This window comes from Bos mutus, chromosome 13, assembly GCF_027580195.1.
Source record: "Bos mutus isolate GX-2022 chromosome 13, NWIPB_WYAK_1.1, whole genome shotgun sequence".
NCBI lineage: Eukaryota > Metazoa > Chordata > Mammalia > Artiodactyla > Bovidae > Bos > Bos mutus.
In genome coordinates this window covers 883,395-901,137 of record NC_091629.1, presented here as the reverse complement: position 1 = coordinate 901,137, position 17,743 = coordinate 883,395, and the positions used below count along the sequence as shown (strand labels likewise).

Sequence of the window (17,743 nt, the reverse complement as noted above, 5' to 3'; positions counted from 1 at the left end):
TATGTGATCCTAACTGGTACTCAGCTTTCACATCTCAAGACTTATTTGCACCACAGCAAAATGATGATATGCTCTGCAACTTTGATCTTTTGAGTAACAAGAAATTACCTGACAAAGCAGAGATAAAAGATGAAGGTAGGCACCATCTCCTTGAGCCTGTTCCGGAAGGGAGGGAACAGAATGTCCCTCGCGTCACAGAGGATATTCCAGGCCTTCCTTGGTCACCCTCTACAACAGCAGTCTCCCTCTCATCACATCCTCCCCACTTCAGTCTCCTATCCGCTTAACTTGCTTTATTTTCCAACAGAGCATTGTCCTCAACCTGACATTATTTCTTGTTTGCCTCTCAATACTAGAATGAAAGCTCCGAAGAGAGGAGGGACTTGGTTGACTGCTATATTTCTGCACGTGGAACAGTGCCTGGTACATAACACGTCAACAATAAGTGTAGCTGTTAAATGACAATTTAAACGAACGTGGGAACCAGGTATCAGACTGGTCTGACAAGCTGTTCTAGCCACCATATTCATAGATGCTTCTGTTAATTATAAGATGCACCATTATTTTACATACCACTAAAACAGAAAAAAATGCTGTCAATTATCCTAAGATTCCATCAACTCTAAGAGGCAGCTTGAACTCAGAAATAATTAAGTATGAATTTTTTTTTTTTTTTTTAAACGCAACTAGTAATAAATGATGTAGATCTGGGAGCCGGGCTCCATTTCCTTCAGGGCACTTTCCACAATCAGCAAGTATAATATTATGCTTGTCTCTCTCCCTCAGCTGGTGTGTGCTCACATGGCCAGGGGCTACATCCTGTTCATCACCATTGCCTTACACTTGGGCAGGTATTTGGCAGAGCAGACAAATAATATTTGAGGACTGAATGTATGAATCAAAGTGATAGCTTAGTAGACAGGGGAATGATTGTGAGGGCCATCTGTGAGATAAGGAAAAGAAAGAGGAGGTGGTTTAAGGAGAATGGAGGAGAAGGATCAGGGGTCAGAAAACAATGTTTTTTTATTTTTTTCCCAAAAGCCATTTGGCAAGTGAGCATTTTTTTTTTCAAGATTATCTGCCATCACCCTCCTTTCCTTTCTCACTGTGAGCTTACTGATAAAACTTTCCTACTGAAAGTCAGTATGTGTATCTTCTAACAAATGCATATGACTTAAATTTTAAATGTTCTTTCCATTAAAAAACACCCATCTATTTGATGGAAGTTACATGTGTCTTTTGTGCACATAACAGATAAAATTATTTCTACCACTGAATACCAGTCTTTTCCCCCTGTAAGCAAGAACCTATAAAACAAAGTTACCACTTACACTTGGGAACTACCAATGAACGGGGAATACACTGTGGACAGATTCTCACCTGTTGCTTATTGCCTTTTCGGGTTAACATGACAAATGGCATTGTGTCTGCAGACTCTGTCTCTCCCTCCCCACCACCAAGTGGGGGTCCTTTCCTCAGCTGGCTTTTGAGGTGCAAGGGAATGGCAACATCAAGTTGGTGCACTTTAACAGATTCGCCACTTCGTTGCTTAAAGACAGAAATGAAAAAAATGTGAATAGCCCAATAAATTGTAATTCCTTCAGTGCTATATATCTTAGAACAATCATTAGACCCAAGTAATCTTTCTGAAACCAGAGTCGTCCCCCACCTCCACACATCCCTTGGAACCATACAATTTGGCTCCTGCTGATGGGTCAGGTCTCTCCCAAACTCAAACACACAGTGCTGCAGGTTCTACTGTCCTGTTTGAGTACACTGGGCCCTTTCATTCACCCTCAGAGCACACACCTTCCTTTGTAATTATCATGGGCCACAACCGCCTCCTTATCTATGAGCACCCCTACCTGACCGATGGGTTCATCACTGTGCCCCTTCTCTGGTGTTTCCTGCTGTGAGCACATGCAGTCAGAGCTCAGTATTTAAGAGTGAACAGATAAACTTCCTACTTGTTAATATCAATTCTTTTTAACATTTACACTGGATTTATCAACAATTATTAAAACAAATCTTCACCGATGGATGACTTACTATGTGTTAAGCTTGGAGATACTAGTATTAAAAAGACAATCTCTAATCCTCAAAGAGCTCATAAGCTTGTTAAGTAAGAAAGAGAAATTAATTACGATTTATCTGAGTTGTGTATAACGTGTACAATAGAGTGACTACATACGACTAGTTGAGAGTGGGTGGGTGCTGAGATTTCACAAAAGGCTGAATGAAAACGGGACATTTGAGAACATTAAAGACTTCACAAGCCTTCTTCCAACCAGATGGTAAAAGAGCAGTTTGGGGGATACACAGAGAATTTAGACAGGGGAAGAACAGGTGCAAAAGCAAAGATGTGAAACAGCAGGTGCATTTAGGGAACTGCAAATAATTTTCTAAGTCTGAATGAATGGAGCACGAATGAGGAAAGCGCTGAACATGATACTTCAAAGCTAAGCAAGCAATGCTAAAAGGGCATGAAGGTATTAAAACTTCTTTACTGCCATTTAAATACTCTTTTGATTCAGGCACCATATTTGCAAGAGACCTGCAAATCAGCAAAACGGTAATAAAGGTGTAAGGTTTTATTGTTTTTGATTTCTTAGCTCCAACTGTTAGAATTTGGTTGAAGTTCTCCCAGGTTCATAAGATTATTTATAAAGACTTTTTAACTTAAAATTTGAAACAATCATGTCAGAGGAATCTGGATATGTAAATTACCTTTCTTTTCTAATTATAAAATTAACATATTCTCTTCATAAACTAATACAAAAATATATTAGCAAATGTGTCCATACCAATTCCTACAGCTATCTCCCTCTGCCTGACTCTAACATGCAAGAACTATTAACAATGGGTCATGTCCTTCCAGATTTTTTCTTGCATATATATATATGAAACATACATGTACGTGACATATACAACATAACACATATAAACAGGAGCAACCATGACAAATATTATTCTATGCTAAACATACATGTTTCTTCTTCTTTTAGATTCTGTATCTTGGGCATCTAGTACAGAGCTAATTATTTTATTGGCCCTCTACTGACAGCTTAGACTTTTTTTTTCTATTACAATGTCACACTTTTCATGCTATTAAGGGTGCACTTTTAGATCAAATGGCAAGTCATTCTGACAGGTTTACTAAATTTCTCTCTAAAAAAGGCTGGACTCACTTAACATTGACCAAGTATAGATGTTTACCTACACTTAACCACAACAGGTACCATCACTTTTTAAATCTTAATATTTTATGACCTGATAAAAAGGCCCTTCTTAGTTTGCTTATCATTTGATTATCAGTGAGCTTTAGCACTATATTCTTTCTAACAACAAAATGAGTCATTCATTTCTTCTCACTGGTTTGTACAATCTCTTTAGCTTAGTACAGATACTGACTCTTGTGTTGTGTCAGCTATAGATTTTTTTCTCCTGGTTAGTTATTTCTAAAGAGATTTCTATGGCATTTCGTGCTGGAAAGTAGTGTAACAAATGGTTGATAAGAGACTGCACCACTCACTACCCCTTTTACTTTAAACAAGTTTATTTTGTTGTTTTTTCCAAGCCTGTTTCTTTAACTGAAACATGGGAATACGAACAGTATCTAACAGCTAAAGGCACTGTATGAAGAATAAACATAAAGTCAATGCAGTGCTCAACAGTCTTTACAATCTTTAAAATTATTTGAGAGATTTGCAATTAATTATAGGGTGGAAATTAAAAACAGAAATCCATTCTATTGAAGATACCATTTTCCCTCACATGATTTGAGATGTTAACTTCATCAAGATTAAACTGCCATGTTCTAAGGTCTATTTTAGATTCTGGCAACTCATTCCAATATTCTTGCCTGGAAAATCCATGGACAGAGGAGCCTGGTGGGCTACAGTCCATGGGGTCTCAAAGAGTCACACATAACTGAGTACACAGGCAATGCAATGCAAGGTCTATTTTGGACCCTCCTCTGATTAATCTATCCATTCCTATACCAAACTATTGCTGTATATTTAAAATGTTTTATTATCTCGTGTGTCACACTTTATTTTCTACAAGTTTCTTAACTGTTCGGTTATTCTTTAAGAATTTAAGAACAATTTTATTAGGTTCATTCTACATCCATGTCCCTGTTTTTCTCTTCCTCCAACCCTCACCCTATCCCCCAAATTTCCCTGATGGGACAGAATGAGGACTGCATGAAATTTAAGGACATGATTTATGGAGAAATGATGTCTTTACAATACTGTGTCTTCCTATGATTTTTAGCAAAAGAAAAAAGTCTGTACAACTGTTCATTTTGGGTATCTGATAATGATTTAAAATCAGGGCCTAACAGTGGATGAAGTTTTCTCCTATACATAAACACAACTGCAAAAATGTGAATTCAAACTTCCCTCCTCTCTGATCACATCCTCTCACCTTTCCAGCTCACTTCTTAAGCACTCTCAATAAGTGATGACCACAGAACCACACCGAAATTTCCCATTCCTTTGACTTCATCAGCTTTTCCACCTTTTCTAAATGTTGGGGTTTGTCAGGGCTCAATCCTGAACCTGCTTCTCTTCTGTCTCCGCACTTTACATCTGGATGAGCCAGTTATTGCCATGGCTTTAAAAGTACTCTAACAACCGCTGTTTATGTTTCTCTTTTGCTCTCCAGACATTTACACTGATGCCTTCAAAGGCTCCTCAAACTTACCAAGTGTAACTCCTACTCGCACTCTCCTGTTTCTTAGAGACAAGCCAGTGATCCAAGCCACAAGACGGGGTGTCATCCTTGACTCCTTGGCCCCATATACTACTACCTAATCAAGCACCAAATAAATCCAGTTCATTCTGCCTAAAAAGCTTTTCAAATCCAGACTTCTGTCCATGTGTCCTGCCACTCTCCTAGACAGATGACCATCATCTCTCAGCTAGGTTACCACCACAGCCTTCTAACCACACCCCTGGTTAGTCTCTCTGCTTTTAGTCCTGTCTCAGTAGACCAGGGTTTGATCTCTAGGTCAGGAAGATCCTCTGGAGAAGGGAAGGGAATGGCAAGCCACTCCAGTATTTTAGCCTGGATAATCTCGTGAACAGAGAACCTGGCAGGTTACCGTCTATAGGGTTTCAAAGAATCGGACACGACTGAGCGACTAACACACAGTCTGAACCAGCTCTTTAAAGGACTGTGCCACTCCCAATTACCTGTCTCATGCTGTGACCCTCCCACAGACAGACTATGTTCTATTACTACTGGCGCCCTTTTTAAAGTTTTTCAAACAAGTACTTTTCTGCCCTGATCAGGACCTCTGACACAGTTTTTACATTAATCCTAATTTTTCACCTAGATGGTTCCTTTGTACCTGTCTTGTCTAAAAGTCATGATCTCAGAGATGTCTTCTCTGATTATCTCATTTAAAAAAGGATCTTCCTTTACACTCTACCAAAGTATTCTGTTCCTTTGGTTCCTGAGACTAATGTACCTGAACTGCTATTTATACATTATCATAGCTTTTGGCCTTAGTAGCAACAATGAAAGTAAAATCCATCTTCTCTAGAGGATTATTCCATCAGCATGTACTCCATAATATCTTTTATCTTAAAAACACTCTTTCAACTGACTTTCTCTAGCCACATGCCCATTTTTCTCCCCTTTCTAGTAAAAACTTCTCAAGTTAGCTCTACCTGTATCCAGTATGTTCACTTCTCCCTTTTCCACTGAGCCCACTCCGTGGAGCTTTCAGCTACCACTCCAATGACAAAAGCCCTCAAATCACCAAAGGGCTTAACAATAGCTACAAATAGGGCTGAAGTAAATAGTTCATGGGATTTTACTCCTAACTACAGAAAAACATAAAACACAATTACCTAAATCACTGGAAGATGGAGCTTTTAATAAAATCCAGTATCTTAATATCATGAGTACTTTAAACATTGAATAACCAATATTCTTCCAGATATTTATATACAAGTTATTCAAATTATAAGTCAAACTAAAGAATTTACTAAATTAAATTTCCCCAAATTCTAATCTTCTGTAGTTTGACTCCTAAACAAACTGCAAGTAAAGGGTCTTAGAAAGAGGAGAAAAGGCAGAGGGTGATACAACGAAATTACTCTGCTCCAAGTCTGATAACATTTATTTTTTCTATTCTATTTCAAAGAAGCATAGCAAATCAGGATGTAGGATGCCAGAAGTATTGGCAGCCTCAAACTGCCTAAATTAGGAAAAGCTGCTGCAGAGGTAAAAACGTTTAGAGAGCAGAGACTCTCCCATCACAATCAAGTGTGCTGCAATATTTTATATTAAGTACTTTGGAATAGAGAAACATTTAATACCTGAAGGTTTTCTAGCATCATTTTATCCAGAGCTTGAATGAAGTCCTCATCTTCTACACAAGGTACATGTTTCAGTCCACCTCCTTTAATCATTACCTCCTTATTAAAACAAAACAGAAACAATTCAAACTGGGAATTCTAACTGTAATGTTTTCTATGGCAGAGCCTTCTAATTGATAACTTGTTCAACGTAACTCAAGGAATGAGTTAGGTAAAATAATAACATTATTAAATATTCAAAGAACTTGCAAATAAAGAAAAGTGTTTAGATAAGAAAATAAAAAATGAATTTCTAAAGAAATATTTCAATAATCACAAAAATCAAAACTTTGGTGGCTAAAATTGAAATATTATGAAAATGATGTACAATTTCAAAGAGCAAAGTTTTAATGATACGTACAGTATTTTCTTCATCAGTTTCATTCTCTTTATTTGAATCCGTGAGATAATCTGTATTCTCTTCCTCTTCCTCCTCCCCTTCATCATCATCATTATCAGAACCCTCCTGAAATTGTTTAATATTTGTAGAAGATTAAAACTTTTGAAAAACTTTACTAATAATTTTACATGCCTTAAAAAGATGTTAAAATTTATGTATAATTATTTCTTATTCTCCAGTTTCAACCTGTTATGCAGTCTGCCTAGAATGGTAGGGCAAAATCAGCTGGCAACTCTTACTACACAACAGTAGCTAAAAAACCCATTTTACATCTTCCATTGACCTAGTAATACAAAGATCCTTTTTAGAAACTTATCCATGAATTCCACAAGGAACAAGTTTCTTGCACCTTTCATATTTTTCTCCTTCCTAACAAACTTGACGCAGAAGGCAATGGCACCCGACTCCAGCACTCTTGCCTGGAAAATCCCATGGACGGAGGAGCCTGGTAGGCTGCAGTCCATGGGGTCGATAGAGTCGGACACGACTGAGCGACTTCACTTTCACTTTTCACTTTCACGCTTTGGAGAAGGAAACTGGCAGCCCACTCCAGTATTCTTGCCTGGAGAATCCCAGGGACAGGAAGCCTGGTGGGCTGCCGTCTATGGGGTCGCACAGAGTCGGACACGACTGAAGTGACTTAGCAGTAGCAGCAGCAACAAACTTAAGACTGATTTTTCTCACAGCAATTCTTTAATACCCATGTAACTCTGCAATGAAAACTGACAATTCAAATTTAACATCATTACCATCTGAAAACAATGACACTACATTTTATAAAGTATCTCACTGCATAAAGCATCTCAGGGTGGAGTGTACTCTCACAGCATTTTGTTGCTCACCCAGTTCTGAAGAAGGACGGATAAGCTTTATTGTCTTCATTTTTATATGTGAAAAAACTAATGCTTGGAAAAGTTAAATGACTTGCCCAAGGACATGTGCTTTTTTAAGCCAAAGAGCTAGACATTCTGACTCCCCTTGCTGGTGGCTTTCAAGTATTACATCTCCCCTATCCTCTCCTGTCAGTACCCCCACATCCTTGTCTATCAGCCAAAATTCCTCTTCAAATGGAAGACTGAGCAGAACTCCAATGGATTTTCAAAGAGACACAAAAAAGAAACCATAACCAAAACCAAAAAATACAGCCACACAGTGGCAGCATTCCATCTGAGGAAGCTTTCAACACAATTCACTCCCACTTTGTTCCATAAAAGTTAAAGGAAAAAGAAAAAAAAAAAAACTGCACTAAACCCAGCTGCTTTTCATTGTGCTGAGAGAAATAAAGTGAATGAGAAATAATTCCTATGAGAAACAAATGATTTAAATTTGTTATAATACATTTAGTATACCTAGCAATTAATTTCAATAATCTAAATTATTAATACTTTACAGATATTTGAAAACTTTTAGAATTTCTGAAGTGGAAATATTTGAGCATAGTACAGAAATGCATTAACTTTTTGACAAAATTCTGTACTTCAAAATTAAATCTGCAACAGAAATGCACTTCAACTGGCTCTTGGAAAAAAATTAATCATTTCTTAACACTGGAAAGATACTTCCTATTCAAAAACTAAGCTAAAATGCATGAATTTTTTTCTTTCACCAATTTTTATATTACTTTGGCCACCTGATGCAAAGAACTGACTCACTGAAAAAGACCCTGACGCTGGGAAAGGCTGAAGGTGGGAGGAGAAGGGGATGACAGAGGATGAGATGGTTGGATGTCATCACCGACTCAATGGACATGAGTTTGAGTAAACTCTGGGAGATGGTGATGGACAAGGAAGCCTGGCATGCTGCAGTCCATGGGGTCACAAAGAGTTGGACATGACTGAGCGACTGAACTGAACTGAGGTGTTAAGAGTAACTTCAAAAGGCCATCCGGAGCTTGGAAGAGTTGTGGAACAAGATGGAAAAGAAAAGTACAATGTTTCTGAAGAGTTCCACTCCAGCCCTGTTCTTTTCTCAGTCGAGGCAAGTATTTATAGAATATTCTACACATTGTCCTCACTACTTTATAATCAACCCATCTTCTCTCTCTAAAAATGTTCTCCTATGTTTGGAGGATAGTCATGGGAAAGGGTGGTCCTGGGTGGGAAAGTAACAATTCCAATTCCATTTCTTAAAGTAAACCAACCATACTCCTTTCACATCTCCTCCTAGCCAAGACTCAGGAGTCATCCTGTTGAATTTGTTTTCCCATTTAGCAAATTCACATATATTATGTATAATATCCACTTTACAACCAGAAAAGAAATAGTTTAAAATGATACAATTTTTAAAATTATAAAGTTCACTTTTTAAAAGCTGAAATGCATTTGGAGAAAATATCACAACTATTCAAATAAGGAATCTATAGGAAAGTGAGCTATTCTTTAACGTCACATTTACTAAGGATGTTTCATTTATTAGATTCTTTATCAAATTAGTGCAAAATCCATAAACAGCCATAAAATTAGTCTAAAAATACAAAATGGAATATTAGTCTACATAGTCTAAATTAGTCTAAATTACGAAACACTTATTATTTCCTTTTGTTATAAAATACTTAATAAGCCAATTTAAATTATACAATTGAATGTTTCTATGACCTCATTTTTTAGAAAAGCAATATAGCAATGTCTACTTCATAGAAATGTATTATATTTCTTGGATGTTGCCTTAGTATCTCAGTAAACTGAGATATCATAAAACCTGAGAACTTCACTAAACGTCTTCCCTGAAAATTACACGACAACATTATTGCAAGCTATGTTAAAATGGTGAAATGTCTGCTTAATGCTTGAATTTTATAACATTCCGTCTTAAAACTGTAGGCTAGTTTTCCTTGCATTAATTTTCCAGGTGGAATAGTCACCACTTACTAGGCTTTCAGACTTATTTCGTATAAGACAATGGTTTTCTAGAAAAAAGTTTTTTAAGCTGCACAGCCTTCTAGAAAATGTGGTAGGGACAAATTCCAGAGTGTCCCTAACATGGAGCAATTTCTGTCACTTTTCATAACCACCACAAGTTTTCCTGTAAAAGCGAAATCTGAATTGTGTTTATAAAGGGTTTATACTTTCTGAATATATTTGGAAGACCAACTATGGGCAGATGTCCAGTTACATACTGAAAGAATGAAAGTTATCACCTACATGTGACATTTGTCACATGATAAGGCTTAGGACACATGTTAAAAAAAAAAAAAAAGAAATGTATTATAGAAATATATTCCAGTTCTAAATTTTTATCAGCTTATTTATATCTACTTTACGGGAGCTGTCAGGTTGGAAAGAGAAAAGTGATGACAATACTGTACTGTTTATTTAAAGTCTGCTAAGAGAGTAGATCTTAATCGTTCTCATTACAAGTAAAAACATTTATAACTATGTTAGGTGATGGATGTTAACTAAACTTATTATGGTAATCATTTCTGCCTCTCTCTCTCTCTATATATAAATATATCAAATCACTGTTGTATGTACACCTTAAACTAATGCAATATTATCCACTATATCGCAATAAAACTGGGGGAAAAGTAGTAGCAAAAAAACCCAGTATAAAGATGCACTTCCACTGCCTATAAATGCTAGCCAAATTTAAAGTGAAAGTCCCTCAGTCAAGTCCAACTCTTTGCAACCCCATGGAGTATACAGTCCATGGAATTCTCTAGGCTAGACTACTGGAGTGGATAGCCTTTCCCTTCTCCAGGGGATCTTCCCAACCAAGGGATTGAACAAACCCAGGTCAACCACATTGCAGGCGGATTCTTTACCAGCTGAGCCACACAGGAAGCCCAGCCAATTTTAAAAGCCAAACAAACAAGCTGCCTTTTATACAATCATTCATTTTTAATAGCGAAGCTATTTGCTATGTAGTCAAATTAAACAAAATGTTCATTAATAGCTACAGACCCTCAGGGCTAATAGAAACAAAGACTTAGGGATTTTTACTTCTAACTATAGAAAATCTTAATTACCCTAAACTATGGGTCATTTAACTCACTCCAGTATACTTGCCTGGAGAATCCCATGGACAGAGGAGCCTGGCAGGCTACAGTCCATAAGGTCACAAAGAATCGGACACAACTGAAGCGACTTAGCATGTATGCATGCATAGGTCGTTTTTCTTTCATGCTAAATGAAGCTTTTAAAAAATCTAGTTTAGGGCTCCCCAGGTGGTCTAGTGGTTAAGAATCCACCTTGCAAGGCAAGGGACACCAATTTGATCCCTGGTCTGGGAAGATCCCACATGCTGTGGAGCAACTAAGCCCAAGCAGCTCAACTACGAAGCCTGTGCACACTAAAGCCAGCACTCAGCAACAAGAGAAGCCACCACAATGAGAAGCCGTCGCGCTGTAACCAGAGAACAACCCCCACTCACCACAACTAGAGAAGCCCATGTGCAGCAATGAAGACCCAGCACAGCCAAAAATAACCCAGTTCATGAATCTATCTTATGAATGCCTTAAATAATCTATACTGCTTTACACATTAAACAACTCATAACCTCTAAACATTTGCATTCTATTTACTATAAATCAAAACTTTAAAATTTAATAAATTCCATTTCCATAAAACACTGTACTGATTATACATTTAAACTTTCTCAGTATTTAATTAAAATCACACTTATGATCACTCTCTCCTAAATGCTTTTAGCACCCAAGCACAAAGAGCCATACACATGATGTCATATTATAAGCTTAAAAAGTGAAAAGGTCCTAATTTCAAGGTATAAATTTTATTCATCAGTATGTTATTGTTATTCTTACCTGACTTTCCATTTTCTTAACTTTCTAACTTAAATATATATTAATGGAGACAGAACAGCGTAACAAACCCTTACTTACTCATTACACAACTGAACAATGATCAGCTAACGGTCAGTTTCAGTGTCTTCTACATCCCTAACTCACTGCCCAGTCTACTTCCAGATGATGAAGCAAACCCCAGACACTTAATCTTTCAGGTGGAATTTTTAAAACTTAGAGCAGGTTTACAAGAAAAAAGTGGAAAGAATTAGAACTATTATGTTGAATCCTATATAAAAATGACAGGTAGGTAGGTCCAAAATGGTAGAATAGTCATTTCATACAGTCTGGCCTAACAGACTTGTAACAACAAAGATGATGGTACATGATGATTTTCAGATTTCCTATACTATCAGATCTGGGGAAAAGAAAGTTACTAATATCTAGTCAGCAATTTCTTCATAAAACCCATAGGTTAAAAAGTCCACATTCGAAAATGAGATTAAGTCACAGAGCAGATCAAATAATTTTTTGTCTTCAAATTGCTTATTAAATAAAAATCCTAACCATACTGACGGTTAACATGTCATTATAGTTCTATCTAAACTCATAGAAAGTATACCACCAAGAGTCAACAGTCAAGAGTCATGACGTGTTGCTGTAGGTTCATCATTATTAACAAATGTACCACTTTGGTGGGGTATGCTGATTGGGGGAGATTGTGTGAGTAGATAGGAGAAGGTGATATACTGGAAATCTTGCTATCTTCCCATTAATTTTGCTGTGAACCTAAAACTGCTCTTTAAAGATGCTCTTAATAGTAATTTTTAAAAATCCTATGATCAGTATTTTCTTACTCCTCAAAACCCCTCTTAATTAATCCAGCAGTTTTATAGTAGACATGAACTACTAGTTACATTTACTCGAATAAAACTAAGAGGAAGATCTTCTTTTATAAAGAAAATTTTGGTTCATATAACCCAAATACTCTTGCACAAATGTTTTCTATCTGCTATAAATAAAAGTCATCACCTCTTCCTCTGGCTCATTCACTTCACTTTCATTTCCAGATTGTTCCTCTGTTTCAGCTCCTCCTTCTTCTTCTTCTTCATCTTCTTCAAGATTTTCTCCTTCTGTCATAGAATCTTTAGAGTCTTTGTCATTTACGAGGCCTTGAAGTGAGAAGAAAGTAGAAAAAGACTTTACAAAACAAGATAAAGGCAAAATTTCCACAGTGAATATTATACCATTTAAAGTATATATGAAGATAATTCAACAGTCATGTTCTCAGTTCAGTAAATTAAGAACAGAATTTAAAGCTATTTTAAGAACCATTTAAAAAACTTAACAGTCCTTTATTTCAACAAAGGAGCACAGATACATTTCTTAAAAACTAGCAAAAAAACCCAAAACATCACAATTTTTTTTTTTTACTTTCTCAGAGCTTCAAACTATCTCAGTCTCAGATGAACAAACAGCAGCACATATAGTGCAGCTTTAGCCACACCCAAGGCAACCATGGTCACATATTTTATCAAATGGCATTTTAAGAATCTCTAAAAACTTAAAGATACAATAAAATTACATTGCTTTAATGCAGAAATCACATTTGGCTATTAATTTGAATATCTGCAAATTCAGACTGAGAGGAGGCAGATACACAGTGACACTTCTAACATGGGTGTCATCACAGAGCTGTTTTTCCCTTCCTAACAGTGTGCTCCTCCAGAGGCCAACGCCCTGGTGTGAATATGGGCCACCTCCCACGTTCATCCACATCTCACTGCAGTGTAAATTCTTCTTTATCATCATCTGAGTTCCAAACTACACTCTACTTTGAAGGTGCACATTCCACAGCCTCATATGATCCAACTTTTCCCCACACTTCCAAGTCTTAATCAAGCCTTCTCCTGCAGTTGGGGCAGACTCTTCTGTATCATAAAGCATACTTCCTTGGGATCGTGTTCATCAAACTGCTTCTCAACATAGACTATCTTTCAATATGCTCTTTTAAATCCTATATATTCTTCAAATTCAGTCTAAGTTTCCTTTCGTGCATAAACTCAATGAGTGTTACTTTTCCTCCTACTTGTTCCTAAAGCTACTTGGAGAACTGATCATAGCACTTTGCATTTAAATATATACCATGCGATGGTTTTTCTAATGATTTCAATAAATGTTATGTCACAGTATAAGGCCTTTGAGAACAAAAAACTTCTTTTATATAGTCAAAACTTATTAGAGGCCATATATTGATAAATACACAGTAGGTGTTTAGTAAACCCTTGTTTATTCACAGAATCTTACACAGTTAGAGCAGACAGAAACTTTAGTAATGATGGGATTTAGCCCTCTCATTTTATGAGGTATACTGAAGTCCAGAAAGTCTGAAAAACTAACACAATCAACAGCAAAAAATTACTCCAGTGTCTTAAGTCTAAGCAATTAATTAAGAACTGACAAAAACAGAGACTACAAAGTGATGAAAGTAGGTACAATCAAGTTCAGAAATTAAAAAGGTAAGGAGAGATGGATGAATCTCAAATCTATCTTGAAAAAATATAATAATACTGATAGAAAAAGCTGCTGTCTCCGATTGATACCACTAACTCACTATTTTATTCATGTATTTATTTGAACAGAAGCAAAATACTGGGCTTTTATGCTATCAAAGGCAAAAAATTAAAAATCAGGACCATATAAACCTAAAAATACCACAGCACTGATAAACTGACGTGGCTTAATATATCATTCGGAGAAGGCAATGGCACCCCACTCCAGTACTCTTGCCTGGAAAATCCCATGGTCGGAGGAGCCTGGTAGGCTATAGTCCATGAGGTCACTAAGAGTTGGACACAACTAAGAGACTTCCCTTTCACTTTTCACTTTTATGTGTTGGAGAAGGAAACGGCAACCCACTCCAGTGTTCTTGCCTGGAGAATCCCAGGGACAGAGGAGCCTGGTAGGAGGCTGTCTATGGGGTCGCACAGAGTCGGACACGACGGTTACGACTTAGCAGCAGCAGCAATATATCATTACATCTTTTTTATAAACACTAAAATATATGTCATGGGAAGAACTGTAGTGGTAAGTACCTTTGTTTTGATAGCCATAATTTGTAAGGAAAATACTACTATTTCTAACACATTTTCATTTGCATTGCAAGTTAGTTTCAAAAGCAGTTTATAAACATATTTTGCATTTTCTAAGCTGGATAATAAACTATTCAGTTGCTGACCTCTAGGACACACTCAGTCTAAAATAAGCAAGGCAGATAAAAATGTACATATAAAGGACATGGAGTTAATAAAATGTAAAACCTAGAGAACAAAATGTTTACAGTATGGGTCAGAATGAAGTGTACTTGGACCAAAGTCAAATATTGTTCTCTTGAATGTGAGCTACTTTGGTGCCTCAGTTTTCCTGTTCTTAACAGAGACAGTAACAATAACACTCCCTCTCTTCCAAATGGTTTTCATCTGTTATTTCTTTGCTCAACTAGACATGCTGAGCATTTCCCCCACACACCCAGTATGTCAGAAAGAGCAGTTTGAATTCTGGCTTGATCGGTTAACCCAGTGTTTTGATTTGGGCATTACCTAACTCCTTTGTCAAGTATGAACAACACCTTCCACTTTAATTTTGGGAAAGAGATAGTACTTAATAAAAATACCAACTCTTTTTGCCCTCACTTATTTATGTTACGTTCATTCATCTATTGGGTGTTCTACTTTCATCAATTTGCCTGTGCTCTTTATGTAAATGATGATACCTTGGCACAGGAGCTATTTTCACTTCAAACTTATTTTTTTCATTGTACAAAAGTTTTAAACACCCAATATATCAACGTATGTGTACTTTCCTGTATCATTTTAAAATTTAGGAAAATTAACACCTCTTTAAATATCTGATGATCAGATCTATTTCTAACTTTTTAAAAATATTTAACTCTTTAATACATCTGGAGTTTGACGATATAAGATGTGGCTCTGTATCAATTTTCCTCCCAAATGCTCACCTGTTGCTCTTATCCTATTTTAAGACTCCTATTTCATCATACACTAAATTGTTTTATATTTAACTGGGATGACTTCTGGGCATTTTATTCTGCTAATTTTATTTCTAATTTATGAAATATACTCTTCTGTTGCATAAGCAATTTATTCATATGACTTTTTTCATTTTCATTACCTCCATTTCTGTTCCTTATGATATAATCTAGAACTTCCAAACCAGAATTATATTACATTGCTTACTACCATTGTTCTTAAAGAGAATGTCATAGAGCTAGTAATTCTCTCTACCTTGAGAAAATCAAGATACACACAAAAATAACAATGTTATTTATAGTGATGCAAAATTAGCAATAACCCAAATGTCAAACAGAATTAATGCATTCACACAAAGGAAAACAAGACTGCTGTTTTAAAATTAAAGATTTAGAAAAGTATTTTGTCAGAAAATTTCATAATATATTAGATAGAAAAAAGTCCAGTTATAAAACTGCAAACATGTGAAAAAAATTTTAAACAGAACATGCATCAAAATGTTAATAACGTGATTATCCTTGCATACGAATTAACAGTGATTTTTGTCTTCTTGGCATTTTTCAATTTTCCTGTGAACATTTTTATTACTTTTAATAATATTAAAATGGTTTTTTAAATATAAGAAAATTCTATTAAGTTAGCACTGGGTTGCTATAAAATTAGAATGATAATAAATTTGCAAGTGCTTGAAAACAAAAAACAACCAAAGGCAAGATGCTGTATCATCTTATGGTTTAACAACAGGAAACAGATTTAATATAGATTTATTCATGTGTATCCTCTCTCTGATATTTAGACTCTAAAATAGAAGGAGAATGGGTCTACTCGGGGGCATAATGATCCTAGTTGACACCATCTTTAGAACTGGATTTGCAAATGATGGCCTATTTTTTTCCTTTCCACATTCTAAAGAAGGACAGATTCTTCAAAAGATGCCTCAAGTTCTTTAATTCTTCACTCTATAAGGTATAAATCATACTGCTCTCTTTACTGCTACCAAATTGGGTAATCCAATTAGTATTTCCTTATGTCCGCTATACAGGGAGTGCCATTCATTCTTAAGTCTTTGGGTAACAAGACTAAGACTATTTCAAAGCATACAAAGTAAATGAAATAAACAAGCAGATAAACAATCTGCTTGAAATAATCACTGTATACAATTAGAAATCTGAAAAGGAAAAGAAAGTGGATTATTTGGGACAAAGTTAAACAATAAAAAGAACCACATGTGTCTTTATGGGTTGCTAAGTAGGAAAGTGAATAGTTACATAATCAGTAGCATCTTTAAAGCAATGCTCAGATAGATAACAGCAATCACATTCTTCAAAAAAGGGTTTGCCTTGGAGAAAGAAACCCTATTAATATGCTGGATGTAATATGAAAAAAATAGTTTTAGAGGAAAAGAATCACCAGTGCCTTTGCCATGAAAAGTGGTTTCTCGGATATGGAACATAGTAAATTTATACAATTATTACAACTGGTCATGGTAAGGATCTCCTAATAAATGCTAAATATATAGGCTGAAATCATGTCACTTTGAAATGACTAGAACCTGTAAGAACTATCAGCAAGCAAACCACACTGGAAAGGCCCCACCTCATTCCAATTATTTCCACTGGCAAGGCTAGTCAGCTTCTACAGTTCCTTACCAACTCTTCTTCCAGAACAACAGCTAAAGGACATTGAGTTAGTAAAGAGACCAACTCTCCTGCAGCATGCTTCTCACATGTCCTCTAGTCTTTAAAACAGAGACAACTCTCCTAGTGACAAGGGTCTGAAATTCTGTAGGATAGTTTCAAACTTCTAACTGGCACTCCCTTAATATAGTGTCAAGCCTGCTCTGTCTTAGGAAATCGTGTTTGTTGAAAATATATACTGTATATGAGATGCTTTAATCAAAAGCAGACTTTTAAATTAGCAATGAAAAACTATAAAATTAAGAGAGGCTGACAGGATTGTTTTTCCATCACTATCATTTGTTTCAAGTTTTACATGACTGTTTTCCTCTAATTTGGGATTATTTAATGAAGAAGTAAGCCACCCAGATCTTACCTAACACTATTATGTAACACTCAACATCAAAAAATTAAAAGTATACAAAAAGTAAAAGCTAACTGAAAACATTATAAAGCAAATCCTAGAAACAATCTGCCAAATACCATCTTTACTTTCTCTCTGTAATTAA

General features: G+C 36.0%; 1 protein-coding gene across 1 annotated transcript in view; it reads right to left on the bottom strand.

Annotated features, from left to right (window-relative positions):
* The window catches only part of UPF2 (UPF2 regulator of nonsense mediated mRNA decay), a 95,765-nt gene that overhangs the window by 12,387 nt on the left and 65,635 nt on the right, over window positions 1-17,743 (bottom strand). Inside the window, 4 exon segments of the mRNA XM_070380887.1 lie at window positions 1,381-1,548; window positions 6,333-6,431; window positions 6,733-6,837; window positions 12,542-12,681. Coding sequence (XP_070236988.1) covers window positions 1,381-1,548; window positions 6,333-6,431; window positions 6,733-6,837; window positions 12,542-12,681 — 512 coding nt within the window.